Source organism: Thalassophryne amazonica, chromosome 6, assembly GCF_902500255.1.
Source record: "Thalassophryne amazonica chromosome 6, fThaAma1.1, whole genome shotgun sequence".
In the NCBI taxonomy this organism is placed as follows: Eukaryota; Metazoa; Chordata; class Actinopteri; order Batrachoidiformes; family Batrachoididae; genus Thalassophryne; species Thalassophryne amazonica.
This window is the reverse complement of record NC_047108.1, coordinates 85,561,837-85,589,629: the sequence shown is the minus strand read 5'-3', so window position 1 is coordinate 85,589,629 and position 27,793 is coordinate 85,561,837. Positions and strand designations below refer to the sequence as shown.

Here is a 27,793-nt window from a genome sequence, read left to right as displayed (position 1 = left end):
CGTTACAGTTTTCCTGACATCTGATAGAATACTAAAGAACAACAACTTGTCCGGAAAGCCCTCACAGTATGTGGGTACCCACAATGGTCCCTGGACAAAGTGCAGAAGTCCCAGAGAACAAAGAGACCAGATAGACAGGAGACGGAGACAAGAAGAAGAGGAGTGTCTCTCCCTTATTTAGCAGGAGTAGGGGAAAAACTACAGAGGATCTTCAGACAGCACAAAATCCCATTTTACTTTAAACCGGTTAACACCTTGAGACAGAAATTAGTTCACCCTAAGGACAGGATCCCTAGTTACAAACAGAGCAATGTAGTGTATTCTATCAGATGATATCTATCAGATCATATTCTATCTATCAGACCTCTCAGTAGGAGGGGTCTGGTTAGGTTTAAAACTCCAGCTTTTGTGACTTCTTGATTATTCTTCTCTACAAGAGTCAAGACAGAAGTCAGACCACCAGAGCAAGAATTTTAGCTGAGGAAGCTTCTGCGATTTGAAGCAAAACGTCCTCGCATCAGGCAACCCGGTCCAGTCGAAGATTCAAGCTTCTCTACTATTACAAAGTAAAGGAGAGTATGGTAGAAAGTTGATGAGGAATGAGCATTTCAAAGTGATTGTGTAGGTAGAACAGGGTATATATCTGTATATCGGGAGGAGGATGCTGAGGATGGATATACCAGGCAAATAGGAGGTCTGTAGATGTGGTGAGAGAGGAGATGCAGGTACCGAGTGTAACAGAGGGAGATTCAGGTAATGGGGTGAAATAGAGATTGATGACCTGTTTTGCCGACTCCATAATGGGAGCAGCCAAAGAAAGAAGAATAAGAGGATTTTGTTGTGGTTCAAGTCCATCATGTAACAGAGATGACGAGCTGTTGCAGGGTGGCAGGGGTGCGTGAAAACGCTTTGGTAGCAAGTGGTGTGCACAGTGGCGAGCTGTAGCTTAAATATACAATAATGACCACAATTCCTGCACTATCTATGAATTAAATGGACATTGAGGGCAGATAATAGCCTATAAATCTTGTGCATTTTGTGTCATTCAGCCATTGATTGATCTGGGCTTTAGTTTTTTTTGTTTGTTTTTTGTACATCATCTTAAAATCCAGTACTGCTTGCCACCTTCAGTCAGCCTTTACTTGCCCAACAGAAGTGATTACTGGAAACTGTAAGCATCCTTAATCCTTGTAAGTGTTGACGGGGCAGGCAGAAGGGGTTAGTAGGGTTGGCGTTTGGAGCTGAGTGGATATGTTGCAGAGCTGGCACTGACTTTTTACATAACCTCACGCTGAGGCCTGCTCATGCTCTGAGCAACTGGGCCCGAGGTATTGGTGCAGTGATGTAACTTCCTCTGAAGCTCGACTAATGTGAAGTTCTGATTTAATAGTGTTGGTTTTGGTGCTCATGCCCGGTGTGATATGGGCCATGTTGCCACAGTTGCAGCTTCAGTACTGTGACGTATGACTCGCTATGTGTTGATACATTTGAGTATATTATTGTAAATTGCAGTGCATGGTATTATTTGAAGGAAAAATGGGCTAAGATAAAATGTGTATTTTTTTCATATTCGTATGTAATTATCCCTGCTGAATAGATGTCCAAAAGGGCTCATCAACTGTGGCAAAAAAAATCTTTGTTTTTCAGCAGCGACCAGCCATAGAGAACATACTGTGTTTATTCTCATTAAATTTACATGGGTATTGTAGCAGCGCTTAATCTCTGCATTTATGTAAACAAACCTGTGTATTAATGTGGGCCTGTCGTACCATTAGGGAGAACACAAAATGGCTAAATTAAAAGTGCTGTCCTTGGTATCACAGAGATGGTGATGTACGAGTAATTCATTAACACGAGGAGCGTTAAGCAGCTTTAAAACACAAATGTGCCGTTCTTTCTTGTTTTATTAAGAACAACAGTGGGTTTACTCCTCAGGAGCAACAAGCTGCCGTTACTGTTATGTTTCTTGTAGAAGTCAGAAAGGCTTTGGGGCATGTACTTGACCTGAGATCAGCAGGGGATCAATGTAGTAGCTTGAGTTGAAGCCCAGTAGCTCCAAGCCACATGAGGCCCCATGTTTTTCTCGACAAAAATATTGCAGAAAACACACAATTACACTACAATTAATGTACAGTACCTCAGGACATAGAAGTCCTTTTATATGCATTACGGTAAAACAAGCAAAAAACAAAACAAATTGTTTTGGGCCCTTCTTAAAACGTTTTTCATACATTTTCACATGTTGTTGTCAGTTTGGCTGCTCACGTTTTTGTTTGGGGTCGCCACAGCGGATACAGCCAGATCTGCATTGGTATTTGGCACAAGTTTTACGCTGGATGCCCTTCCTGACTCAACTCCAGTTTCACCTGGAGAAACACACAGAGCCGCTGGTGTTCCGAAGAGGTCTCCCATCCAAGTACTAACCACATGCTGCATTGCTTAGCTCTGAGATCTGACGTAATTGTACAAAAAAGGGACAGAAAAAAATATTCACAGCAATCGTAATAAATAGAGGAGGTAAATCTGTTGGTACCCGTGCTTTTCCCCAAATTCAGTGAAGTGTCTGAGATTCTGTGTCCCCTGGACTGGATGCCAGTGTTAAGCTGGTTAGTTCTGCAGTCATTGCCAGTACCAGTTTACAGCTGAATGGACTGGTACACAGACAGGTAATGTAACAGGGAATTAAACCCAAGTCTACATATTGAAAGCCCAACTCCTATTCCATTGCTTGACCTGCTCTGCACCAGAATGTATGCAATATTTAATAAATGATAGCTATTAGAAAACAACCTATACGAGGTCTGTTAGAAAAGTATCTGACCTTTTTATTTTTTGCAAAAACCATATGGATTTGAATCACATGTGATTGCATCATCCAAGCTTGAACCTTCGTGCGCATGCGTGAGTTTTTTCACGCCTGTCGGTTGCGTCATTCGCCTGTGAGCACACTTTGTGTGAGCAGTGGTCCACCCCCCTCGTCGGATTTTTATTGCGAGTAAAATGTCTGAACGATTTGGAGCTTTGCTGCATCAAATTTTTCCAGAAACTGTGAGAGACAGCCAGGTGGACACCGTTCGGAAAATTCAGATGGCTTTCAGGGACGATTTTATGGGGATCACACAGATTAAGGAGTGTTACAGCCGGTTTAAAGACCGCCCACAGCGGCTGAGAGCGCGCCACACTCTGAACGGTGATCGACAGGCTGAAACAACCTGATCATTTCCAAAGTGAAGGCTGTGTTGATCCGGGACGTCGTCTGACTACCACAGAAATGGCAGAAGACGTGGACATCAGCACTTTTTTGGCACATTCCATTGTTACAGGAGTTTTTGTCATGGAAAGAGGAACGGAGGAATGCACCACAGAGCCACAAATGGCGCGGGACAAAAGCACCTCCGTGTTGGTCTCACAGGACGGCTTTCAGGTGGCTTTCAGACGGCTTTGGATGGAAATTGTGGATGAGCTGGACATGCCAGAACATGTCCTGTGAGGCTTCATCACGGCGTTGCTTTGTGCCATGCGGCTCCGTCCCGACGCGCAAATTCTTCTGCACGTCTGTCTCAATGTGCCGAAAAAGTGTTGCTGTCCACGTCTTCTGCAATTTCTCTGGTAGTCAGACGACGTCCCGGATCAACACAGCGTTCAGTTTGGAAATGAATGGCACATTCCACTGTTACAGGAGTTTTTGTCATGGAAAGAGGAGCGGAGGAATTCGCGCGTCGGGATGGAGCCGCATGGATCAAAGCAACGCCGTGATGAAGCTTCACAGGACATGTTCTGGCATGTCCAGCTCATCCACAATTTCTCGGATAGTCACACGACTGAAAAGCCACCGACAGCCGTCTGAAAACCATCTGAAAGCCATCCTGTGAGACTTTCAGATGGTCTTTAAACTGGCTGTAACACTCCTTAATCTGTGTGATCCCCATAAAATCGTCCCTGAAAGCCATCTGAATTTTCCGAATGGTGTCCACCTGGCTGTCTCTCACAGTTTCTTGCAAAATTTGATGCAGCAAAGCTCCAAATCATTCAGACATTTTACTCGCAATAAAAATCCGACGAGGGGGGTGTACCAGTGCTCACTCAAAGCCTGCTGACAGGCGAATGATGCAACCGACAGGCGTGAAAAAACTCATGCATGCGCACGAAGGTTCAAGCTTGGCTGATGCAATCACATGTGATTCAAATCCATATGGTTTTTGCAAAAAATAAAAAGGTCGGATACTTTTCTAACAGACCTCTTATGTAGATATATAACCTATATGTATGTATGTAAAGTGCCGTAAATGAATGGACGGGTAAATAAACAGTTTTTGACTCTTTGTTCAACCCATGTAGGCTGTGGCCCCAACACACAAGTCAAAAACAATAAATGCTACAATTTTGTATGTCTCCACATTAAAATGACAAATCATGAGGATAAACCAGTTGAATATTGTGATCTTTGTTGCACCAGTTTAATCCAAAAAAGCAACTTGGCTTTGATTTAATGTCGTGGTGCACCAGTTGATCAGAGCAGCCGATGGCTGATATAAAATGCTCGTGTGGTTTTGCATGTGATGCAGTATAACAGTTTAATAATAATGGCAAATGAGACATGAAATAGCTGCACTTAAAGATTTATGTAACACTGCTACCGTTTGTAGTGTATCTGTTAATGTCTTACTTTTTTCTATCAGGTAACATTACACATCGATCACTGGTTGTTTTCCACTGTTTTCCACACCTATTCGACACCTATTCCCAGTCTGCATGGAAATTGACACGGGGTGGGGGTGGGATGGTGCTGTCCTCGCACCATTTCACAGAAGCCACAGACAAGCCCGTCTGTGAAATGTGACAGATTTTCTTTAAAAAATTGTCTTCATGAGCACAGACATCAGCAAGACGGATTATCACAAAATGCATTGAAACAGGGCTATTAATTGGCCATCTAATTAATCAGTTTATCACTAATGTAACATTCCACAAACCTGCCTGCTCTCTGCTGTACTTGTATGGGCTTCTTGCAGGGATCAATATTATCATTACATGCATGATGTAAATTAGTAGCAGGTCTAGTTGAAGCGAGGTGTAACTTGAAATGTGCTTGTTTGTCAATTTCTTTTATTTCCAAAGCCTTGGTCTGGCGATCACCAAGGATACTGCTGCTTGCTTACAGATAATAGATGACTTTGGGGCCCCATGATGGCCCTTTGTGCACGTGGAGTGGTTCCAAACACGCCCTAACATGACATCACACAGAGATTTATTGTTTCCTTGCAATTATTTGGATATTAAGGCCCCCCTTGAACAGGAATATCAACGCAATCTGGGTGTGATTCTTCCTGGGATTTGAAAAATAAACAAATAAATAAGTAAATAATTAAATAACATCTATATTTACCATAACTTACATTTTAATGCCTTTGTTGAGTGTATTTTATGCTCGTTTACATCTACCAAGGACGTCATAAGATCATTGTTTATTTATGTGTCTGTCTGTTAATAAGATTATGTCAAAACTACTGCATGGATTTTGACAAAATTTTCACCATTTATATATTAGGGCATGGAAGAACCCATTCAATTTTGGAGGTGATCTGGATCCAGATCCAGATTCTAGATCAAGAATTCACTTTATATAGGATTTGACGGATTACATCAAAACTACTAAACAGATTTTCACCACATTTTCACCACAGATATATATTAAGCCATGGAAGACTTCATTAAATTTTGGAGGTGATCCGGATCCAGATTCTGGATCAAGATTTCACTTTATATAGGCTTTGAAGGATTACATCAAAACTACTAAACAGATTTTCACCACATTTTGACCACAGATATATATTAAGCCATGGAAGACTTCATTAAATTTTCGAGGTGATCCGGATCCGGGTTCTGGATTAAGATTTCACTTTATATAGGTTTTGAAGGATTACATCAAAACTACTTAACGTATTTTCACCAAATTTGCAACACAGATAGATATTAGGGCATGGAAGACTCCACTGAATTTTGGAGGTGATCCGGATCCGGATTTTGGCTCAGGATTTGTTGGGAGTAGGACACTGAACTCAACACTACGTGGGTGATCCAGATAAATGTGCAGGTTCTGCAGAAGAAAGACACAACATCACGATGTAAAACCAAGCTCAGGAAGACACTCTTTTGTTTCAGCTTGTGAATTCAATATCAAATTGCAACATCTTGATCAGTCATACCATTCTGGATCAGTATGCAATTATTGCATTGTGTAGTGGAAACTGGATCCAGGTAAAGTCCGGGTCACAATGTGAATCACATAGTACTGTATCTTTTAATTTGAGTTATCGTCAACCGTTGGCGGATGTCAGAATTTTCCGATTGCTTTTGTTTGCATTTCTTTTCCTTGTAGCTGGCACGTGGTGATGCCATTTTTATCATTTACAAACGGTGAGCCAAACTGGAACCACTCCAGGCGTGCAGGGGATGAAGGGACCATGAAAGACTCTGTAATAACAATGTCCGTTACATTCTGTGAAGAGTTATTTATTCACACAAGAACCTCTGTGCAATGACAGATTTGCAGGTTTTCAGTCCTAAAATGTTTTTCTCATCCATATTTCCAATGATTTCCAAGCTAGTAATGTGTTGTGTACCAAAGTAAAATCACTGTGATCTTAACATTGTTCTGTCATTTAAAATATTTGCCTGGGCCATATCTCCTATACGAGGTCTGTTAGAAAAGTATCCGACCTTTTAATTTTTTGGATTTGAATCACGTGTGCTTGCATGACCCAATCTTGAACCTTCGTGCGCATGCGTGAATTTTTTCACGCCTGTCGATTGCGTCATTTGCTTGTAAGCAGCCTTTGTGTGAGGATGGGTGTAGTCTCTCATTGGATTTTCTTTGCAAGGAAAACGGCGGAATGACTGGAGCAGCGCGACTGCATTACTTTTTGCCAGAAACTGGTCGACAGCCAGGTGGAAACCATTTGGAAGATTCAGACAGCTTTCGATGACGATCCTATGGGCATCACACAGATTAAGAAGCAGTACAACTGGTTTAAAGAAGTCTGCACAATGGTGGAGAGCGAGCCACACTCCGGTCGGCCATCAACATGCTGAAATGACCAGATCATTTCCAAAGTGAACGCTGTGGTGATGCGGGACCGTCGTGTGACTATCCGAGAAATTGTGGAAGAGGTGAACATCAGCACTTTTTTGACACATTCCACTGTGACAGAAGATTTGGCCATGAAAAGAGTTGCAGCGAAATTCATGCCGATGGCTTCGGCACAAAGCTGCTGACGGAGCAAAAACGCCTCCTTGTTGAATTCTCACAGGACATGCTGGACTCCGAAAAATGATGCCCACCTCTTCCACCATTCGGAAGATTCAGACGGCTTTCGGTGGCTTTTCAGTCGTGTGACTATCCGAGAAATTGTGGAAGAGGTGGACATGTCACAGCATGCAAAGAAAATCCGATGAGAGACTACACCTATCCTCACACAAAGGCTTCACGCATGCGCACGAAGGTTCAAGGTTGGCTCCTGCAAGCACACGTGATTCAAATCCATCAGGTTTTTGCAAAAAATAAAAATGGTTGGATACTTTTCTAACAGACCTCGTACTTCCTAAACGAAGGTATTCTTCTGTCCTTCACTGCAACCTTGCTGACAGTTGTGGGTGCTTGTGTATTAACATGTATTGAGATACCTTCAACTTCTCCCTTGTTTCTCTCGGGGTCACCACAGCAGCTCCAAGGTGAATGTGAATGTCGATTTGGCACAAGGTTTATGCCAGATGCACTTCCTCACGCAACTCCATATCACATGGAGAACCGGCAGGGGTGGCCTTGAACCAATAACCTTCCACTCTGGAAACAAATGCCACCATGCATGTTCATAATCTTGTGCACTACCATGTATTCTGTCACTTTATTACTGATAATGCTGCAGTATTGTGAGCTCACACATCCCAGCATTTTTTTCCTCTTTTTGTTGACTGCCTTAATAGAAACACAAGGTGGATCTGTTCCACAAGCTTCGACATGTCATGAATGAGCTTATCGACCTGCGCCGGCAGCTGATCCAGGGTCACCTGGCCCAAGACCAGACTCGTGAGATCAAACGGCACATTACAGTGCGGCTCGACTGGGGCAATGAGTGAGTTCCTCTACCGCAGGGAACAAGTGGAGATTTCTGCACTGCAAACACAGTTTTTTTTATTGTTATCTGTTGAAGAATATAAAATATCTATAAAATGTTGAGATCGACATCACTAGATGAGTAGGTGTATAATAGCATCATCTATGATGTCATTTATTGTGTCGTTTAGCAGATGAGCAACTCTAATGCGGTTTAAAATCAAAGCCAAGAGTAACTGCACACATTCTTATTCTTACCAGTTTCAAACTAGCATCTTTAGCAGAGTATAAAATGTAAAGGCTGCAGCTGAGTTTTTAAAATGAGCTTCACCTTAATGGATGATCAGTTGGCTTCATATAAAATCAGTGTACACATTCAAATTAAAGACACATTTTGTTGGGAAAGTGTAGTGACACAGACCCACAACAGAGGGCGTAAATGAACGGACAATGAAAGAGTCGAATATGAACACTTTACTGTTGTGAATGAGCACAACCACAATACAGAGGAATACAGAATTTTGCAAACAGTCAATCCACAAAGGTGATGTGTGGGCAGGCTCGAGGATAGAAGACGTCTGTCCTGAGAAGAACCGGAACCACACGATTTCCTCCGCCACCGAACCTGGAGAATACTGGAGCCGCCAAGTCCCGAGTCCCCAGGTGGCCACCGTCTTCGAATGTCGGATCTGGTACTGCTGGCGAGGAGCAGAAACAATAAGATGTGGGTGTGTGTACACCCAGTAACAACAATGGTGGAGATTCCACCTCCACCTCAAACACAGTAACACAGTTGTGCAGAGCCTGAGAGCTACTTATCCGTTTTGGCGTGAGGGGTGAAGAGCATCACTCCTACACAGTCCACAAAACCCAGCACCCAGCTGAAAGTAGCTACAGAAACTCCTGCAAACACTCAGAGCACAAATACAAGTGCGTTTGGTACAGAACAGAACGGCTGAGAGTTTACCTTCACAGCTCGATGATATCTCGGCAACAAGGTGGAGATGACGTCCGGGTTTTATGGAGTAGTATGATGAAGTGTAGATGGGTGACAGCTGTCATGAGATAATGAGTGACAGCTGTCATCCCCCGGCTGTGTCCGTGGCGGCAGCGCCCTCTCATGCCTGAAGCCCGCACTTCAGGCAGGGCGCCCTCTGGTGGTGGGCCAGCAGTACCTCCTCTTCTGGCAGCCCACACAACACATTTACCCGAGTTCTTCTGCTGCATGTGTGAATATTAAAGTAACAGAGTAGATGCACTGTCATAATTTGGCAACATGAAGATGTGTGAAAACTATGAGAAGCTTAGAAAATTACACCACATGTGCTGCAGACAGTAACAAGGATGTGCAATTAATTAAAGGAGTCCTATTGTGCAAAATCCATTTCAGGTTTTTTTATGTTTTGTATTTTATCTTCAAAGACTTAATCAGAAATTTTTGAAATGTTAAGTAAAATAATATAAATGTCATCGAGAATTTTGACTGTTTTTTAAAGAAAATAATAAAGAAACAGAGCTTTTCAGAATGTTATTGCATTCTAGATTTACAGCCCATGTCCACAAAGACAACAAATGATCTGCAGCACAGTTTATCCAGTGCCGTTTAGTTTTAAAGGTAAAGGGAAGCCACATAGCAGAAACTGAATCCTCATTATAGAATTATTTCATATATAGACGTTTTTCAATATATTTGCAGCATTTTTGCTTTATGAGCTTAAAAATATGCTGAATATTTTTGCACAGTTCTGGAAAAACATGAATCATATTATTGTAGGTACCGTGCATCTGGAAAATATTCACAGCGCTTCACTTTTTTCACATTTTGTTATGTTACGGCCTTATTCCAAAATGGAGTCAATTTGTTTTGTTTTTTTTTCTCAAACTTCTATGCACAACACCCCATAATGACAACATGAAAAGGTTATTTAGATTTTTTTGTAAATTTATTAAAAATAAAAAACTAAGAAATCCTAAGTACATAAGTATTCACACCCTTTCCTCAATACTTTGTTCATGGACCTTTGACAGCAATGACAGCTTCAAATCTTCTTGAATTTGATGCCACAAGCTTGGTGCACCTATCTTTGGCAGTTTAGCCCATTCCTCTTTGCAACACCTCTCGATCTACATCACATTAGATGGGGAGCATTGGTGCACAGCCATTTTCAGATCTCTCCAGAGATGTTCAATCGGATTTGTGTCTCGGCTCTGGCTGGGCCACTCAAGGACATTCAGAGTTGTCCTGAAGCCACTCCTTTGATATCTTGGCTGTGTGCCTGGGGTCATTGTCCTGCTGAATGATGAAACGTTACCCCAGTCTGAGGTCAAGAGCGCTCTGGAGCAGGTTTTCATCCAGGATGTCTCTGTACATTGCTGCATTCATCTTTCCCTCAATCCTGACTAGTCTTTCAGTTCCTGCTGCTGAAAAACATCCCCACAGCATGATGCTACCACTATCATGCTTCGCTGTAGGGATGGTGCCTGGTTTCCTCCAAACATGACGCCTGGCATTCACACCAAAGAGTTCAATCTTTGTCTCATCAGACCAGAGAATTTTCTTTCTCATGGTCTGAGAATCCTTCAGGTACCTTTTGACAAACTCCAGGTGGGCTGCCATGTGTCTTTTTTCTAAGGAGTGGTTTTTGTCTGGTCGCTCTACCATACAGGCCTGATTGGTGGATTGCTGCAGAGATGGTCATCCTTCTGGAAGGTTCTCCTCTCTCCTCAGAGGAATGCTGGAGCTCTGACACAGTGACCAGTTTAGATGGGCGGCCAGCTCTAGGAAGAATCCAGGTGAATCAGAGCTTAGGAGGAGGCCACTGTGCTCATTGGGATCGTCAATGCAGCAGAAATGTTTCTGTACTCTTCCCCAGATTTGTGCCTGGAGACAATCCTGTCTCAGATGTCTATAGACAATTCCTTTGACTTTATGCTTGGTTTGTGCTCTGACATGTACTGTCAACTGTGAGACCTTATATGTAGACAGGTGTGTGCCTTGCTAAATAATGTCCAATCAACGGAATTTGCCCCAGGTGGTCTCCAATTATGCTGTAGAAACATCTCAAGGATGATCAGGCGAAACAGGATGCATTTGATCTCAGTTTTGAGCTTCATGACAAAGGCTGTGAATACTCATGTACATGCAGTGCCTTTGTTTTTTTTTTCAAAGCAAAAATCTAAAAAAGAACTTTTTTCACATTGTCGTTATGGGGTATTGTTATAGAATTACAAGGGAAAAAAATAATTTCATGATTTTGGAATAAGGCTGTAACATAAAATGTAGATAAAGTGATGCACTGTAAATAATGGCATTTCACATATAAAAAAATGTGGTTCAGCTTCTCTCATATCAATTTGGCAACCATCCATTCATTAGCTATCATTTCTTATGTATCCCACTTGTGGATTACTGTGTGGGTGCAGTCTGTCCCACTGGATAAGTATCCAGACTGAAAACTAACACTTAGAGTTAATTTAGAGAAACCATTCACCCCTCTGCACGAGTTTAGACTGTGGGAGGAAAAGAACACCTGAAGACACCTCACATGGAAACGGGAGGCTGACATTGGGCTCGAACCATGACCCTTCTTTCTGTGATGCAGCAGAACTTCTGTTATTGATCACTGGCAGAAAATATTAACTACTGGCATTGACAAAGTGGTGTTGAATAGTTTACCATAACAATGACATTCAATAACAAATGACATTGTCTGAATCAGAACTATTTTTTTTAAATCACCTTTTTTTTTGGCACATGTCTTATTTTCCACTTTACACACTCCCACTTTCTCCAGGCATCTTGGCTTAGACCTCGTTCCCAGGAAAGAGTTTGAAATGGTGGATCCAGATCATATCAGCGTATCAGAGCTCTACAAACTGGTATGTTGGATGAGATTTTATTTCTACCATTTGCACGCTGTGCACATTCACCCCTCAGTTATGAAACAAAGCAAAATAATAAAGTGAATTGTTTTTACTTTTAATTCTGCCCTGTAAAGAAATCTATTTATGCAGCATGTCTTTAGCTCAGAGTGCAAATTACGTGCTGTGTGCTTTGTTCATTGCTTGGCTTGGTTTTGCATGTAAGAATGTTGGCTGTGTAGGGATGTATGAATGTACCGATTATCAAATCATCCATGAGAAGGTGACTCACAAGAGGGATCACGATTCAGCTGTTGAGGATGGAGCAGTCTCATGTGACCTGTTCTTTACACTTATCCCGCCGCCATGTTGAGTGTGTCCATTTTCTTGCATACACGCGACCCTTACCGGCGTGATTGCCAGCAATCAGTGCAGACGTAATGCAATGTGACAGGGCCAGGTGATGCTTTGGGAAAATACATGCAGATAAATGTTTTATTGTTTACTTTTTGCAATATAAAATTGCACAACATAGTCTTAGTTGGTTAAAGCTAACTGGACTGGAACCGTGTTTTGATAAATAAATGATGTCTCAGATGTGCTTGGGCTGCAAATGAGGACCTTCCAAACATATACCCCCTGAAGAGGGAGATCTAATTATAGCCCTCTGTGATTGCAGCATGCTGTAGATCAGATTGGATCTTGCATAATTCCTCCAGAAACATTCAGTAAGAGTGAGATCCCATGTGCTGAAGGCTCACGTGCAGATCAAAACCTTCCTCAATTGCTGCACTGTGTCGTTGTATCTATTTGTTGTGTTTGATGGCTGTACAGGTGTAATGTTAATGCTTGAAATGGCTTGTCCAGAAACAAAAAAGTAGCTAATTCATGCCAATAAATAAATAAATAAATAAGAGCCCTTCAGACTGTTGATGAAATTGAACTTGTTCTTGGCAGGATACCCATCCTTGGCGCCTCTTCAGGTAGGAGAGGAGTTTGTTCAGACTGTTGCACAGAAATGTGTGTGTAGGCGATGCTGGCTTTGTTCTCTCCTCTCCCACATGCTCACATTTCTCATCATGTGGGCTTCTTTTAGTGCTGTAGGAACAGTAGTATAGCCATTTAACAAAACACGTAGGTGAAATTTTGTCAGATGTGAAGCGTCAGCCGAGGAATTGCTCAAGTGGTGTTTGTCTGAAGCTGCTGTGAGGTGAAACAAGTCCAATACTATGTGGGAAAAGTAAAGGATGGAGTGACTAATTCAGTATCTTTCTATTGAACTTCTTTTTTAGCATGTATCCAGCAGACACTGTGGTCAGCAAAGCACAAACCAGGTATGGAATTTTCAACACTGTTTTCCTACGAAATAGTAAAAACCCCCTTTTATTTCCAAATGCATCTATCTTACATCTTTAGTATATGAAAGTGCTGTTATGTTTAAACTCACATTAATGATGCTAAGGTGGGAGTGATGGGTCATAATGAGAATCACATGTCCTAAAATATGCACGTGAAAATGACCCTAATGAGTATTAAAGTACAAATTTCATTTTTATGATTCTTAATAAAACACAGACTTGGTTGATAACTAGTGACTTAAGGTGACGTCTAGACATCTTTGGTACTAGGTCTTCTTGGGAACCACTGGAATTACTTTATGTCAAGGGAATGGCGACTTGGGGAGACAAAAGCCGGTTTCCCATTGTGGATTTTTGCCTTCCCAATTCCAAAAAATAAGCCTGATTCATCACAATGTTGTATTGTACACAATTATACACCAGGTGCAAGTTACAAATAGCATTAAATGCAGCACCATGAAAGAAGTGCTACTGGGCATGGTCACAACAGTACTCTGTGCAGTCTGTGCTAATATCTGTGGTTAAAATAAGACGTTACTACAAAGCTAAAATGTATCTGTTAATGTCTGAAAAACTGTCTTCTGCTGAAGAGTGCAGCATGTCTTTCACAGGATTATGGATGTATATTACATTTCCGGAGGAGATTTAAAGAGGTCAGTGGACAGTTGGCTGCTTCTGTGTATGAACATGCTCTGCTCCAAAACAGATAATAATCTGCTTTGTATTTTAATTTTAGCCTTTAATTTGAAGTTGGCATCAAAGTGATTAAATCAAATCAAATCAATTTTATGTATATAGCGCCAAATCACAACAAACCGTTGCCCCAAGGCGCTTTATATTGTAAGGCAAAAGCCATACAATAATTACAGAAAAAACCCAACGGTCAAAACAACCCCGTGTGAGCAAGCACTTGGCGACAGTGGGAAGGAAAAACTCCCTTTTAACTGGAAGAAACCTCCAGCAGAACCAGGCTCAGGGAGGGGCAGTCTTCTGCTGGGACTGGTTGGGGCTGAGGGGAGAGAATCAGGAAAAAGACATGCTGTGGAAGAGAACAGAGATCAGTCACTAATGATTAAATGCAGAGTGGTGCATACAGAGCACCAGATTACACAGCCAAATCCACATTCAAGCTGGACTGTATTTCAAGATACAGTAACAAATCAAAAACCACAATCATCTGTAAAATTAAAGTATTACCCTTTATTTGCACAGATACATTTTTTCCCCTCATTTACAATAAAATGGTAAATGGACTGCATTTATATAGCACTTTTCCATCTGCATCAGACGTTCAAAGTGCTTTACAATTATGCCTCACATTCACCCCGATGTCAGGGTGCTGCCATACTACACATCGGGAGCAATAGGGGATTAAAGACCTTGCCCAAGGGCCCTTAGTGATTTTCCAGTCAGGCAGGGATTTGAACCGAGGATCTTTTGGTCTCAAGCCCAACACCTTAACCACTAGACCATCACCTCCCCCGATACAATAACTTCATGATTGGTCACTACGATCTCCAATGCTACTGCATGCCGCAATTGGGTATAGGATTGTTTTTGACCCACTCAAGATAATAGTCAGGAGCCAGAATTCAGCAGTGGGAGCCCTGATTAAGATGAGGAGTGTCATTTGCATTGTGAGGAAATTTCATCTGTTACATTTAGGCCATGTTTCACATTTCTCTGGACATGAGCCAGCATGCAGGTGCCTCAGTGTTGAGGACCCCAGTGACTGGAGAAGACCAAAGGGATGCCCATGTTTCACCTGGATACGGCACATAGATGGTTATTTTGGAGAGCTGGGGATGGACTACCTGCCTATGGCAGTGGTTGCCATCCAGGACCCAAGGTGGATCCCTGGTATGCTCCCAGACCTAATCTGACTTGCCCATAACATACAATATCTTGAAGATTAGTTTCATTTTGGGTTCATTGATTACACATTTGTCATTTTTAGTGCAAATTACAATTTTTGTTCAGCTATGCCTTCCATAAATACTAATTTTATATAAATATGTATTTGTTTCCATTAAATTACAAGCAGTGTCCTGACAGAGACCTCTCAAGAATCCATTTCAAACTACATTGAAATGTACAGTGTTATGCGATGTAATGGTTAGTGATAGCTGGTGTTCATAACATTGATTTTCATATAAAGGTGCACTATGAAGGTTTTTACATTTCTTAATTACTTTTTAATGCCAATCTGTGACCAGGATGTAGCCTCACTCCCCCTAAAATGAGCCATTTGCTGACTTTCTCTGTTGCCTCTAACAGCTTGTATAGTGCTCTTGATGTGAAGGAATTGCATTGGTTTTTGCAAGAAAATCCATTTGTTTACATAGGCTGGGACATTTAAATACACTCCCAAGTGTCTTTCCCACTATATTAGAGTTTGACGGGATTGTGGTTTGTTTTTCTAAATTTAAAGTAATAACAGAGAATCATCTCATACCACCGAATAGCTAGGTAACACTGAAGAAAAGGACAGTTTGATCTGTTGAAGCCCTCAGGCCACATGGGAATCGGACAGATGCCAGTTGAAGACATGGGTTATCACAGGCATGTCTTTTGAACATGAATTTGTTTTCATCCTACTGGACGGGTAAGCTAATGATAGTGAAAAACATGACTGTCTTCCAATTTTCTGTTTTCATCTAGTGAAGTTAGGTAATGTTTGCTTGCCTAGTCAGTATAGTAGTATAAGGGCCTATGTACAGTGACCCCCCCCCCCCCCCCCCCAAAATTCCTCAGGCCATAAAAACACTGACATTTCACTGTTGAGTGCTTCATGGCAGCAGTCTTAAAAAAACCCCAAAAGAAAATGTATTAAACCTTGGTTTTGTTTCTATGACAATACAGCAATACACAGCTAACAACAAGCTTACAATGCATATGGTGATAAAAGCACAACACTCACCAGCAACATTTACAATCTGTCCTATCTGCTCCCGTAGATCAGCTTTTCCCTATCTATGGAAATGTTTACTTTCTGTATTGTTCAGCCAGTCAGACCTGTTGTCTACACTCCCCAGTATGTCTCACTGCTTCATCAAACACAAAATGCTCACTCACGAGTGTGAGCATTGGCATAAGTGCACTCTTCAATCAATCAATCAATCAATTTTTTTTTATATAGCGCCAAATCACAACAAACAGTTGCCCCAAGGCGCCTTATATTGTAAGGCAAGGCCATACAATAATTATGTAAAACCCCAACGGTCAAAACGACCCCCTGTGAGCAAGCACTTGGCTACAGTGGGAAGGAAAAACTCCCTTTTAACAGGAAGAAACCTCCAGCAGAACCAGGCTCAGGGAGGGGCAGTCTTCTGCTGGGACTGGTTGGGGCTGAGGGAGAGAACCAGGAAAAAGACATGCTGTGGAGGGGAGCAGAGATCGATCACTAATGATTAAATGCAGAGTGGTGCATACAGAGCAAAAAGAGAAAGAAACAGTGCATCATGGGAACCCCCCAGCAGTCTACGTCTATAGCAGCATAACTAAGGGATGGTTCAGGGTCACCTGATCCAGCCCTAACTATAAGCTTTAGCAAAAAGGAAAGTTTTAAGCCTAATCTTAAAAGTAGAGAGGGTGTCTGTCTCCCTGATCTGAATTGTGAGCTGGTTCCACAGGAGAGGAGCCTGAAAGCTGAAGGCTCTGCCTCCCATTCTACTCTTACAAACCCTAGGAACTACAAGTAAGCCTGCAGTCTGAGAGCGAAGCACTCTATTGGGGTGATATGGTACTACGAGGTCCCTAAGATAAGATGGGATCTGATTATTCAAAATCTTATAAGTAAGAAGAAGAATTTTAAATTCTATTCTAGAATTAACAGGAAGCCAATGAAGAGAGGCCAATATGGGTGAGATATGCTCTCTCCTTCTAGTCCCCGTTAGTACTCTAGCTGCAGCATTTTGAATTAACTGAAGGCTTTTTAGGGAACTTTTAGGACAACCTGATAATAATGAATTACAATAGTCCTGTTGTGAAAGTGTAGGTGCACGGACCCACAACAGGGGGCGCAATGAACGGACAATGGAGAAAAGTAAATAATAAGTTTTACTGTTGTGAGAAGAACACAACTAATACAACAATTAACAATTTGGAGGCGTAAGCCGAAATCTGCTGGTGTCGTGTGGACAGGCTCGAAGGTAGGAGACGCCCGTCCTAGTCGAACCGGAACCACCCAGATCTCCTCTGCCACCGAAACCCAGAAGTACTGGAACCGCCAAGTCCCGAATTCCCAGGTGGCCACTGCCTTCGCTCGTCGGATCCGGTACTGCTGGCGGAGAAGAGCACAAACACACAGGTAGGGATGCGACCGCACCCAGTAGACAGAGAGGGGCAAAGCCGCCTCCACCTCTTGTCACACTTAAGCAGGAAAGGTGAGTACTTATCCAAACACTTGGCCTTCAGTAGTCCGCTGTCCTGAAAGGGTTATCAAATATTGTCAAGAACACAGAATATGCTGCTGAGGTGATTACCTTAAACTCAAGGCGATATCTCGGCACTGAGGTGGAGACGCCGTCCTGCTGATATACCTCCGTGCTGAGTGGAGTCAGCTGTGTCCAGTAATGGGTGACAGCTGTCATCCTGGCTGTTCTCATCCGGCGGCAGCGCCCTCTGGTGCCTGGAGCCCGCACTCCAGGCAGGGCGCCCTCTGGTGGTGGTGGGCCAGCAGTACCTCCTCTTCAGCGGCCCACACAACAGGACCCCCCCCTCAACGGGCGCCTCCTGGCGCACGACCGGGCTTGTCCGGATGGCGACGGTAGAAGTCGGCCAGGAGGGCCGGGTCCAGGATGAAGCTGTTCTTCACCCAGGAGCGTTCTTCGGGGCCGTACCCCTCCCAGTCCACCAGGTACTGAAATCCCCGGCCCATTCGACGGACGTCGAGGAGCCGGCGCACGGTCCAAGCCGGTTCCCCGTCGATGATCCGGGCAGGAGGTGGTGCCGGACCCGGGGTGCAGAGGGGTGAGGTGTGATGGGGTTTTATCCGGGAGACGTGAAAAACTGGGTGAATCCGCAGCGAGGCCGGAAGCTGTAGCCTCACTGCGGCGGGATTGATGACTTTGAGGACCTTGAAGGGACCGATGTACCGTTCTTGGAGCTTGGGGGAGTCCACTTGAAGGGGAATGTCCTTGGTGGACAACCATACTTCCTGCCCGGGGCGATACGTGGGGGCCGGGGCCCGCCGCCGGTCTGCATGTTTCTTCGCCCTCGTCCGGGCCCTCAACAAAGCAGAGCGGGCGGCACGCCACACCCGACGGCACTTCCGTAGGTGGGCCTGGACCGGGGGCACACCGACCTCTCCCTCGACCACCGGAAACAAGGGGGGCTGATACCCCAAGCACACCTCAAACGGGGAGAGGCCGGTGGCTGATGACACTTGGCTGTTGTGGGCGTACTCGATCCAGGCCAGGTGGGTACTCCAGGCCGTCGGGTGCGCGGCTGTCACACAGCGTAGTGTCTGCTCCAATTCTTGGTTGGCCCGCTCTGCTTGCCCGTTGGTCTGGGGGTGGTACCCGGACGAAAGGCTGACCGTGGCCCCCAGTTCCCGGCAGAAGCTCCTCCAAACGTGTGAGGTGAACTGGGGACCGCGATCGAAGACGATGTCTGATGGTATCCCATGCAGACGGACGACGTGGTGGACCAGGAGGTCCGCTGTCTCCTGGGCCGTTGGGAGCTTCGGGAGGGCCACGAAGTGGGCCGCCTTGGAGAAACGGTCCACTATCGTGAAGACGACGGTGTTTCCCTGGGACGGCGGGAGACCCGTGACAAAGTCCAGGCCGATGTGGGACCAGGGGCGATGAGGCACGGGCAGTGGCTGTAGCTGCCCGGAGGTCTTTCTATGGTCGGCCTTGCCCCTGGCGCAGGTGGTACAGGCCTGGACGTAGTCCCGGACGTCGGCCTCCAGGGATGCCCACCAGAAGCGTTGCCGGACGACTGTCACGGTCCTTCGCACCCCAGGGTGACAGGAGAGTTTAGAACCGTGACAGAAGTCCAGGACTGCAGCCCTAGCTTCTGGTGGGACGTATAGTCTGTTCTTTGGTCCGTTCCCGGGGTCCGGGTCACGGGTCAGGGCCTCCTGGACGGTCTTCTCCACGTCCCAGGTGAGGGCGGCCACGATAGCGGACTCCGGGATGATGGGATCCGGGGGATCCGACGGTTCCATTTGACCTCGTCTTCGTGCACCCGGGACAATGCATCCGATCTTTGATTCTTGGTCCCGGGACGGTAGGTAATCCGGAAGTCAAAACGGCCAAAGAACAGTGACCAGCGGGCTTGCCTGGGGTTCAGCCGCTTGGCGGTCCTGATGTACTCCAGGTTCCGATGGTCAGTGAAAACTGTGAATGGCACGGCTGTTCCCTCCAACAGATGTCTCCACTCTTCGAGGGCCTCTTTCACAGCTAGGAGTTCCCGATTGCCGACGTCATAGTTCCGTTCAGCGGGGGTCAACCTGCGGAAAAAATAGGCACACGGGTGAAGAGCCTTATCGGTCTTCCCGCTCTGGGAGAGCACCGCTCCTATCCCTGAGTCCGAGGCATCCACTTCAACCACTAACTGGCGGCTAGGATCGGGCTGCACCAGAACTGGTGCAGACGAAAAGCGCCGTTTCAACTCCTTGAACGCGGCTTCGCACCGATCCGACCAGGTGAAGGGGACTTTTGGTGAGGTCAGGGCTGTCAGGGGGCTAACTACCTGACTGTAGCCCTTAATGAACCTCCTGTAGAAATTAGCAAAGCCGAGGAACTGTTGCAGCTTCCTACGGCTTGTGGGTTGGGGCCAATCTCTCACCGCCGCAACCTTGGCCGGATCTGGGGCGACGGAGTTGGAGGAGATGATAAACCCCAGGAAGGACAAAGAAGTGCGGTGGAATTCACACTTCTCGCCCTTCACAAACAGGCGGTTCTCCAACAACCGCTGCAGGACCTGACGGACATGTCGGACATGAGTCTCAGGATCCGGGGAGAAGATGAGTATATCGTCCAGATACACGAAGACGAACCGGTGCAGGAAGTCCCGCAAGACATCATTTACCAACGCTTGGAAAGTCGCGGGAGCATTAGTGAGACCGAACGGCATGACCAGGTACTCAAAATGGCCCAACGGGGTGTTAAATGCCGTCTTCCATTCGTCTCCCTTCCGGATCCGAACCAAATGATACGCATTCCTAAGATCAAGCTTGGTGAAGATTTTGGCTCCATGCAAGGGGGTGAACACCGAATCCAACAAGGGCAACGGGTATCGATTGCGAACCGTGATTTCGTTCAACCCCCTATAATCAATGCATGGACGAAGCCCGCCATCCTTTTTACCCACAAAAAAGAAACCAGCACCCATCGGAGAGGTGGAATTCCGGATCAACCCGGCAGCTAATGAGTCCCGGATGTAGGTCTCCATTGATTCACGCTCCGGCCGTGAGAAGTTGTACAGCCTACTGGACGGGAACTCACTGCCTGGAACCAAATCAATGGCACAATCATACGGGCGGTGGGGAGGAAGCGTGAGAGCCAGATCCTTGCTGAACACGTCAGCGAGGTCATGGTACTCCGCCGGCACCGCCTTCAGATTGGGCGGGACTCGGACCTCCTCCTTAGCTTGGGAGCCGGGGGGAACCGAGGAACCTAGACACTCCCGATGGCAGGTTTCGCTCCACTGAACCACTACCCCGGACGGCCAATCGATCCGGGGATTGTGCTTTAGCATCCAGGGGAAACCCAAAACCACATGGGAGGTGGCCTGAGTCACAAAGAACTCGATCACCTCCCGGTGGTTACCTGACACCACCAGAGTTACTGGAGGTGTCTTATGCGTGATTGGTGGGAGTAGGGAGCCATCTAGTGCCCGAACCTGCACAGGCGAGGTAAGAGCCACCAGAGGGAGCCCTATCTCCCTCGCCCATCTACTGTCTAGCAGATTCCCCTCAGAGCCCGTGTCCACCAGTGCTGGGGCCTTCAGGGTTGAATCCTCATACAGGATCGTGACTGGGAGTCGTGTGGCAATGTGGGTGTGTCCCACGTGAATGTTTTGGCCCACCCCTGGCCCAGTCTCTAGGGGCGGGCGTTGGAGTTTAACCGCTCGGGGCAGTCGTTTGCGAGATGCTCGCTCGAGCCACAAACATAACAAGCTCCGTAGGCCCGCCTCCTTTGTGCTCCAGGTGCCCTAAATGTTGCCCTGCTCGTGTCCATAGCTTCGTCAGCAGGGGGAGCCGTAGGCGCACGGAGCGCAGGAACAGAGGAGCGTGGGGAGGGCGGAGCTCGATCGGAACCGGAAGGGAGAGGGACGACGCGTGCCTGGCCACGCCCCTCGCCTTGTTCCCGACGGCGTTCTTCTAACCGGTTGTCGAGTCGTATGACCAGATCGATGAGCCCATCTAAGTCCCGCGGTTCGTCCTTCGCCACCAGGTGCTCTTTTAGGACCAGTGACAGTCCATTTATAAAGGCGGCGCGGAGGGCAGTGCTATTCCAGCCGGATCTCGCCGCCGCGATGCGGAAGGCGACTGCATAGGCAGCTGCGCTCCGACGCCCCTGCCTTATTGACAGTAGCGCGGTTGAAGCGGACTCTCCTCTGTTGGGATGGTCGAACACCGTTCTGAGCTCCCGTACAAACCCATCATATGTATGAAGGAGCCGTGAGTTCTGCTCCCAGAGCGCTGTAGCCCAAGCGCGTGCCTCCCCACGAAGCAGATTTATTACATAAGCTACTTTGCTAGCATCAGTCGCGTACATCACGGGACGCTGTGCGAAGACGAGCGAACACTGCATCAGAAAATCCGCGCACGTCTCCACACAGCCTCCGTACGGTTCTGGAGGGCTTATGTATGCTTCTGGGGACGGAGGAAGGGACCGTTGAACGACCAGTGAAATGTCACTTTCACGCGCAGGGTCCTCGGGAGGGAGAGCCGCAGCGGCGCCCGGAGGGCGCGCCTCCACTTGTGCGGCGAGAGCCTCCACCCTGCGGTTTAGGAGAACGTGCTGCTCGGTCATTAAATCGATCCGAGAGGTGAAAGCGGTGAGGATCCGCTGCAACTCACCGATTACCCCTCCCGAAGCCGCCGACGCGCCTTGTTCTTCCATTGGCCGTTCAACAGCCGGTTGACGCCCCTCGGGGTCCATGACGCTGGCCGAGATATCCTGTTGTGAAAGTGTAGGTGCACGGACCCACAACAGGGGGCGCAATGAACGGACAATGGAGAAAAGTAAATAATAAGTTTTACTGTTGTGAGAAGAACACAACTAATACAACAATTAACAATTTGGAGGCGTAAGCCGAAATCTGCTGGTGTCGTGTGGGCAGGCTCGAAGGTAGGAGACGCCCGTCCTAGTCGAACCGGAACCACCCAGATCTCCTCTGCCACCGAAACCCAGAAGTACTGGAACCGCCAAGTCCCGAATTCCCAGGTGGCCACTGCCTTCGCTCGTCGGATCCGGTACTGCTGGCGGAGAAGAGCACAAACACACAGGTAGGGATGCGACCGCACCCAGTAGACGGAGAGGGGCAAAGCCGCCTCCACCTCTTGTCACACTTAAGCAGGAAAGGTGAGTACTTATCCAAACACTTGGCCTTCAGTAGTCCGCTGTCCTGAAAGGGTTATCAAATATTGTCAAGAACACAGAATATGCTGCTGAGGTGATTACCTTAAACTCAAGGCGATATCTCGGCACTGAGGTGGAGACGCCGTCCTGCTGATATACCTCCGTGCTGAGTGGAGTCAGCTGTGTCCAGTAATGGGTGACAGCTGTCATCCTGGCTGTTCTCATCCGGCGGCAGCGCCCTCTGGTGCCTGGAGCCCGCACTCCAGGCAGGGCGCCCTCTGGTGGTGGTGGGCCAGCAGTACCTCCTCTTCAGCGGCCCACACAACAAGTCCAGCCTAGAGGAAATAAATGCATGAATTAGTTTTTCAGCATCACTCTGAGACAAGACCTTTCTAATTTTAGAGATATTGTGTAAATGCAAAAAAGCAGTCCTACATATTTGTTTAATATGCGCTTTGAATGACATATCCTGATCAAAAATGACTCCAAGATTTCTCACAGTATTACTAGAGGTCAGGGTAATGCCATCCAGAGTAAGGATCTGGTTAGACACCATGATTCTAAGATTTGTGTGGCCAAGTACAATAACTTCAGTTTTATCTGAGTTTAAAAGCAGGAAATTAGAGGTCATCCATGTCTTTATGTCTGTAAGACAATCCTGCAGTTTAGCTAATTGGTGTGTGTCCTCTGGCTTCATGGATAGATAAAGCTGGGTATCATCTGCGTAACAATGAAAATTTAAGCAATACCGTCTAATAATACTGCCTAAGGGAAGCATGTATAAAGTGAATAAAATTGGTCCTAGCACAGAACCTTGTGGAACTCCATAATTAACTTTAGTCTGTGAAGAAGATTCCCCATTTACATGAACAAATTGTAATCTATTAGACAAATATGATTCAAACCACCGCAGCGCAGTGCCTTTAATACCTATGGCATGCTCTAATCTCTGTAATAAAATTTTATGGTCAACAGTATCAAAAGCAGCACTGAGGTCTAACAGAACAAGCACAGAGATGAGTCCACTGTCCGAGGCCATAAGAAGATCATTTGTAACCTTCACTAATGCTGTTTCTGTACTATGATGAATTCTAAAACCTGACTGAAACTCTTCAAATAGACCATTCCTCTGCAGATGATCAGTTAGCTGTTTTACAACTACCCTTTCAAGAATTTTTGAGAGAAAAGGAAGGTTGGAGATTGGCCTATAATTAGCTAAGATAGCTGGGTCAAGTGATGGCTTTTTAAGTAATGGTTAATTACTTCCACCTTAAAAGCCTGTGGTACATAGCCAACTAACAAAGATAGATTGATCATATTTAAGATCGAAGCATTAAATAATGGTAGGGCTTCCTTGAACAGCCTGGTAGGAATGGGGTCTAATAAACATGTTGATGGTTTGGATGAAGTAACTAATGAAAATAACTCAGACAGAACAATCGGAGAGAAAGAGTCTAACCAAATACCGGCATCACTGAAAGCAGCCAAAGATAACGATACGTCTTTGGGATGGTTATGAGTAATTTTTTCTCTAATAGTTAAAATTTTGTTAGCAAAGAAAGTCATGAAGTCATTACTAGTTAAAGTTAATGGAATACTCAGCTCAATAGAGCTCTGACTCTTTGTCAGCCTGGCTACAGTGCTGAAAAGAAACCTGGGGTTGTTCTTATTTTCTTCAATTAGTGATGAGTAGAAAGATGTCCTAGCTTTACGGAGGGCTTTTTTATAGAGCAACAGACTCTTTTTCCAGGCTAAGTGAAGATCTTCTAAATTAGTGAGACGCCATTTCCTCTCCAACTTACGGGTTATCTGCTTTAAGCTACAAGCTTGTGAGTTATACCACGGAGTCAGGCACTTCTGATTTAAAGCTCTCTTTTTCAGAGGAGCTACAGCATCCAAAGTTGTCTTCAATGAGGATGTAAAACTATTGACGAGATACTCTATCTCACTTACAGAGTTTAGGTAGCTACTGTGCACTGTGTTGTTATATGGCATTAGAGAACATAAAGAAGGAATCATATTCTTAAACCTAGTTACAGTGCTTTCTGAAAGACTTCTAGTGTAATGAAACCTATTCCCCACTGCTGGGTAGTCCATCAGAGTAAATGTAAATGTTATTAAGAAATGATCAGACAGAATGGAGTTTTCAGGGAATACTGTTAAGTCTTCTATTTCCATACCATAAGTCAGAACAAGATCTAAGATATGATTAAAGTGGTGGGTGGACTCATTTACATTTTGAGCAAAGCCAATAGAGTCTAATAATAGATTAAATGCAGTGTTGAGGCTGTCATTCTCAGCATCTGTGTGGATGTTAAAATCGCCCACTATAATTATCTTATCTGAGCTAAGCACTAAGTCAGACAAAAGGTCTGAAAATTCACAGAGAAACTCACAGTAACGACCAGGTGGACGATAGATAATAACAAATAAAACTGCTTTTTGGGACTTCCAATTTGGATGGACAAGACTAAGAGTCAAGCTTTCAAATGAATTAAAGCTCTGTCTGGGTTTTTGATTAATTAATAAGCTGGAATGGAAGATTGCTGCTAATCCTCCGCCTCGGCCCGTGCTATGAGCATTCTGACAGTTAGTGTGACTCGGGGGTGTTGACTCATTTAAACTAACATATTCATCCTGCTGTAACCAGGTTTCTGTAAGGCAGAATAAATCAATATGTTGATCAATTATTATATCATTTACTAACAGGGACTTAGAAGAGAGAGACCTAATGTTTAATAGACCACATTTAACTGTTTTAGTCTGTGGTGCAGTTGAAGGTGCTATATTATTTTTTCTTTTTGAATTTTTATGCTTAAATAGATTTTTGCTGGTTATTGGTGGTCTGGGAGCAGACACCGTCTCTACGGGGATGGGGTAATGAGGGGATGGCAGGGGGAGAGAAGCTGCAGAGAGGTGTGTAAGACTACAACTCTGCTTCCTGGTCCCAACCCTGGATAGTCACGGTTTGGAGGATTTAAGAAAATTGGCCAGATTTCTAGAAATGAGAGCTGCTCCATCCAAAGTGGGATGGATGCTGTCTCTCCTAACAAGACCAGGTTTTCCCCAGAAGCTTTGCCAATTATCTATGAAGCCCACCTCATTTTTTGGACACCACTCAGACAGCCAGCAATTCAAGGAGAACATGCGGCTAAACATGTCACTCCCGGTCCGATTTGGGAGGGGCCCAGAGAAACCTACAGAGTCCGACATTGTTTTTGCAAAGTTACACACCGATTTAATGTTAATTTTAGTGACCTCCGATTGGCGTAACCGGGTGTCATTACTGCCGACGTGAATTACAGTCTTACCAAATTTACGCTTAGCCTTAGCCAGCAGTTTCAAATTTCCTTCAATGTCGCCTGCTCTGGCCCCCGGAAGACAATTGACTATGGTTGCTGGTGTCGCTAACTTCACATTTCTCAAAACAGAGTCGCCAATAACCAGTGTTTGATCCTCGGCGGGTGTGTCATCGAGTGGAGAAAAACGGTTAGAAATGTGAACGGGTTGGCGGTGTACACGGGGCGTCTGTTTAGAACTACGCTTCCTCCTTACAGTCACCCAGTCGGCCTGCTTTCCCGGCTGCTCGGGATCTGCCAGAGGGGAACTAACGGCGGCTAAGCCTGGCTAGCTGTAGAATTTTCCACGGTGCGGAGCAGAGTCTCCAATTCGCCCAGCCTGGCCTCCAAAGCTACGAATAAGCTACACTTATTACAAGTACCATTACTGCTAAAGGAGGCCGAGGAATAACTAAACATTTCACACCCAGAGCAGAAAAGTGTGGGAGAGACAGGAGAAGCCGCCATGCTAAACCGGCTAAGAGCTAGTAGCTGCACTAAGCTAGCGGATTCCTAAAAACACGCAAAGTGAATAATGTGTAAATAATTTAGAGGTGATTCAGCAGAAGGAGTGCTTTAGTTAAGGCACGTGAAGATTACATTGGGAAACAAATCGTAATCTAGATAACTAGATCAATCTAACTGCGCAGATTAAACAGCTAACAGATACAGAAAAACACCGCTGTGCTCCGGAACAGGAAGTGATACAATACCGCAGTGAGAGCCAACCACCAGTAGAGGCAAGCTTAGACACTCTTGAAAAGGGAGGGGTGATGGTTGGTTACAATCTGAGAACTTGCTGCTAGATGCTGCAGAAAACCCAACAATGCAGCTTTAAGGTCACCAACTTTAGTGTCAAATTATAATTTTTTGGTTGGGTACAATCTTTCATTCATGGTTCACATCCACGTTTGCAAATAAACTGTATCTGACATCAGTGCAAATGCAATCCAGCCTAAAAATCGCTTACATGTACATACTTAAAGGCCTTGTCCACACGGAAATTGACCTTTCCCTATACAATCTTTTTCTTTGTTGTTTTCAAAAAGTATGGCACCGTTTCAAGGAATATCTCTGTCCACACGAATACACTCAAACTGCCTGAAAACATTGTAGTACATATGCCAAGTCTGTATGTGGCATGCTAATGCTTCCACAAAAAACAGAGAAGACGTGGGGCATGCGCATAACCATGTAAAGGAGCTAACCAAAGGAAGCAGCAGGAGTTATATTTTATAAAGCAGCACACTGAGTAAATATAAAGTTATTTAATTTGACCTTTTATGTCCTTTCAGTCGGATTCATAATCACAGCTGAAAATTGTTGTCCACATGATGCCCTTGTTTTGGAAGTTGATGTCTGGAAATACTTTAATTCCTTATCATGTAAATAAATGTTTTTTAAAAGAATTCCGTCTGTGTTTTTCTGCTCCAGGTGCCTTTCTCAGCCCGCCACCAGTTGCTAAAATACCCTCGGCCGTATGAACATTAAAAATAGGAAACAGAATGTGACCTTTTGACCTCTTAAAATAGGTCAAGGTTAGCCATCTTTGAACTTGCCCAAGGTCTGTGTCCCAAAAAGGCCTCC

General features: G+C 45.1%; 1 protein-coding gene across 1 annotated transcript in view; it reads left to right on the top strand.

Annotated features, from left to right (window-relative positions):
- The window catches only part of LOC117512544 (dedicator of cytokinesis protein 3-like), a 173,113-nt gene that overhangs the window by 67,309 nt on the left and 78,011 nt on the right, over window positions 1-27,793 (top strand). Inside the window, 3 exon segments of the mRNA XM_034172653.1 lie at window positions 7,984-8,132; window positions 11,908-11,992; window positions 13,267-13,308. Of these exon segments, the coding sequence (XP_034028544.1) occupies window positions 7,984-8,132; window positions 11,908-11,992; window positions 13,267-13,308 (276 nt within the window).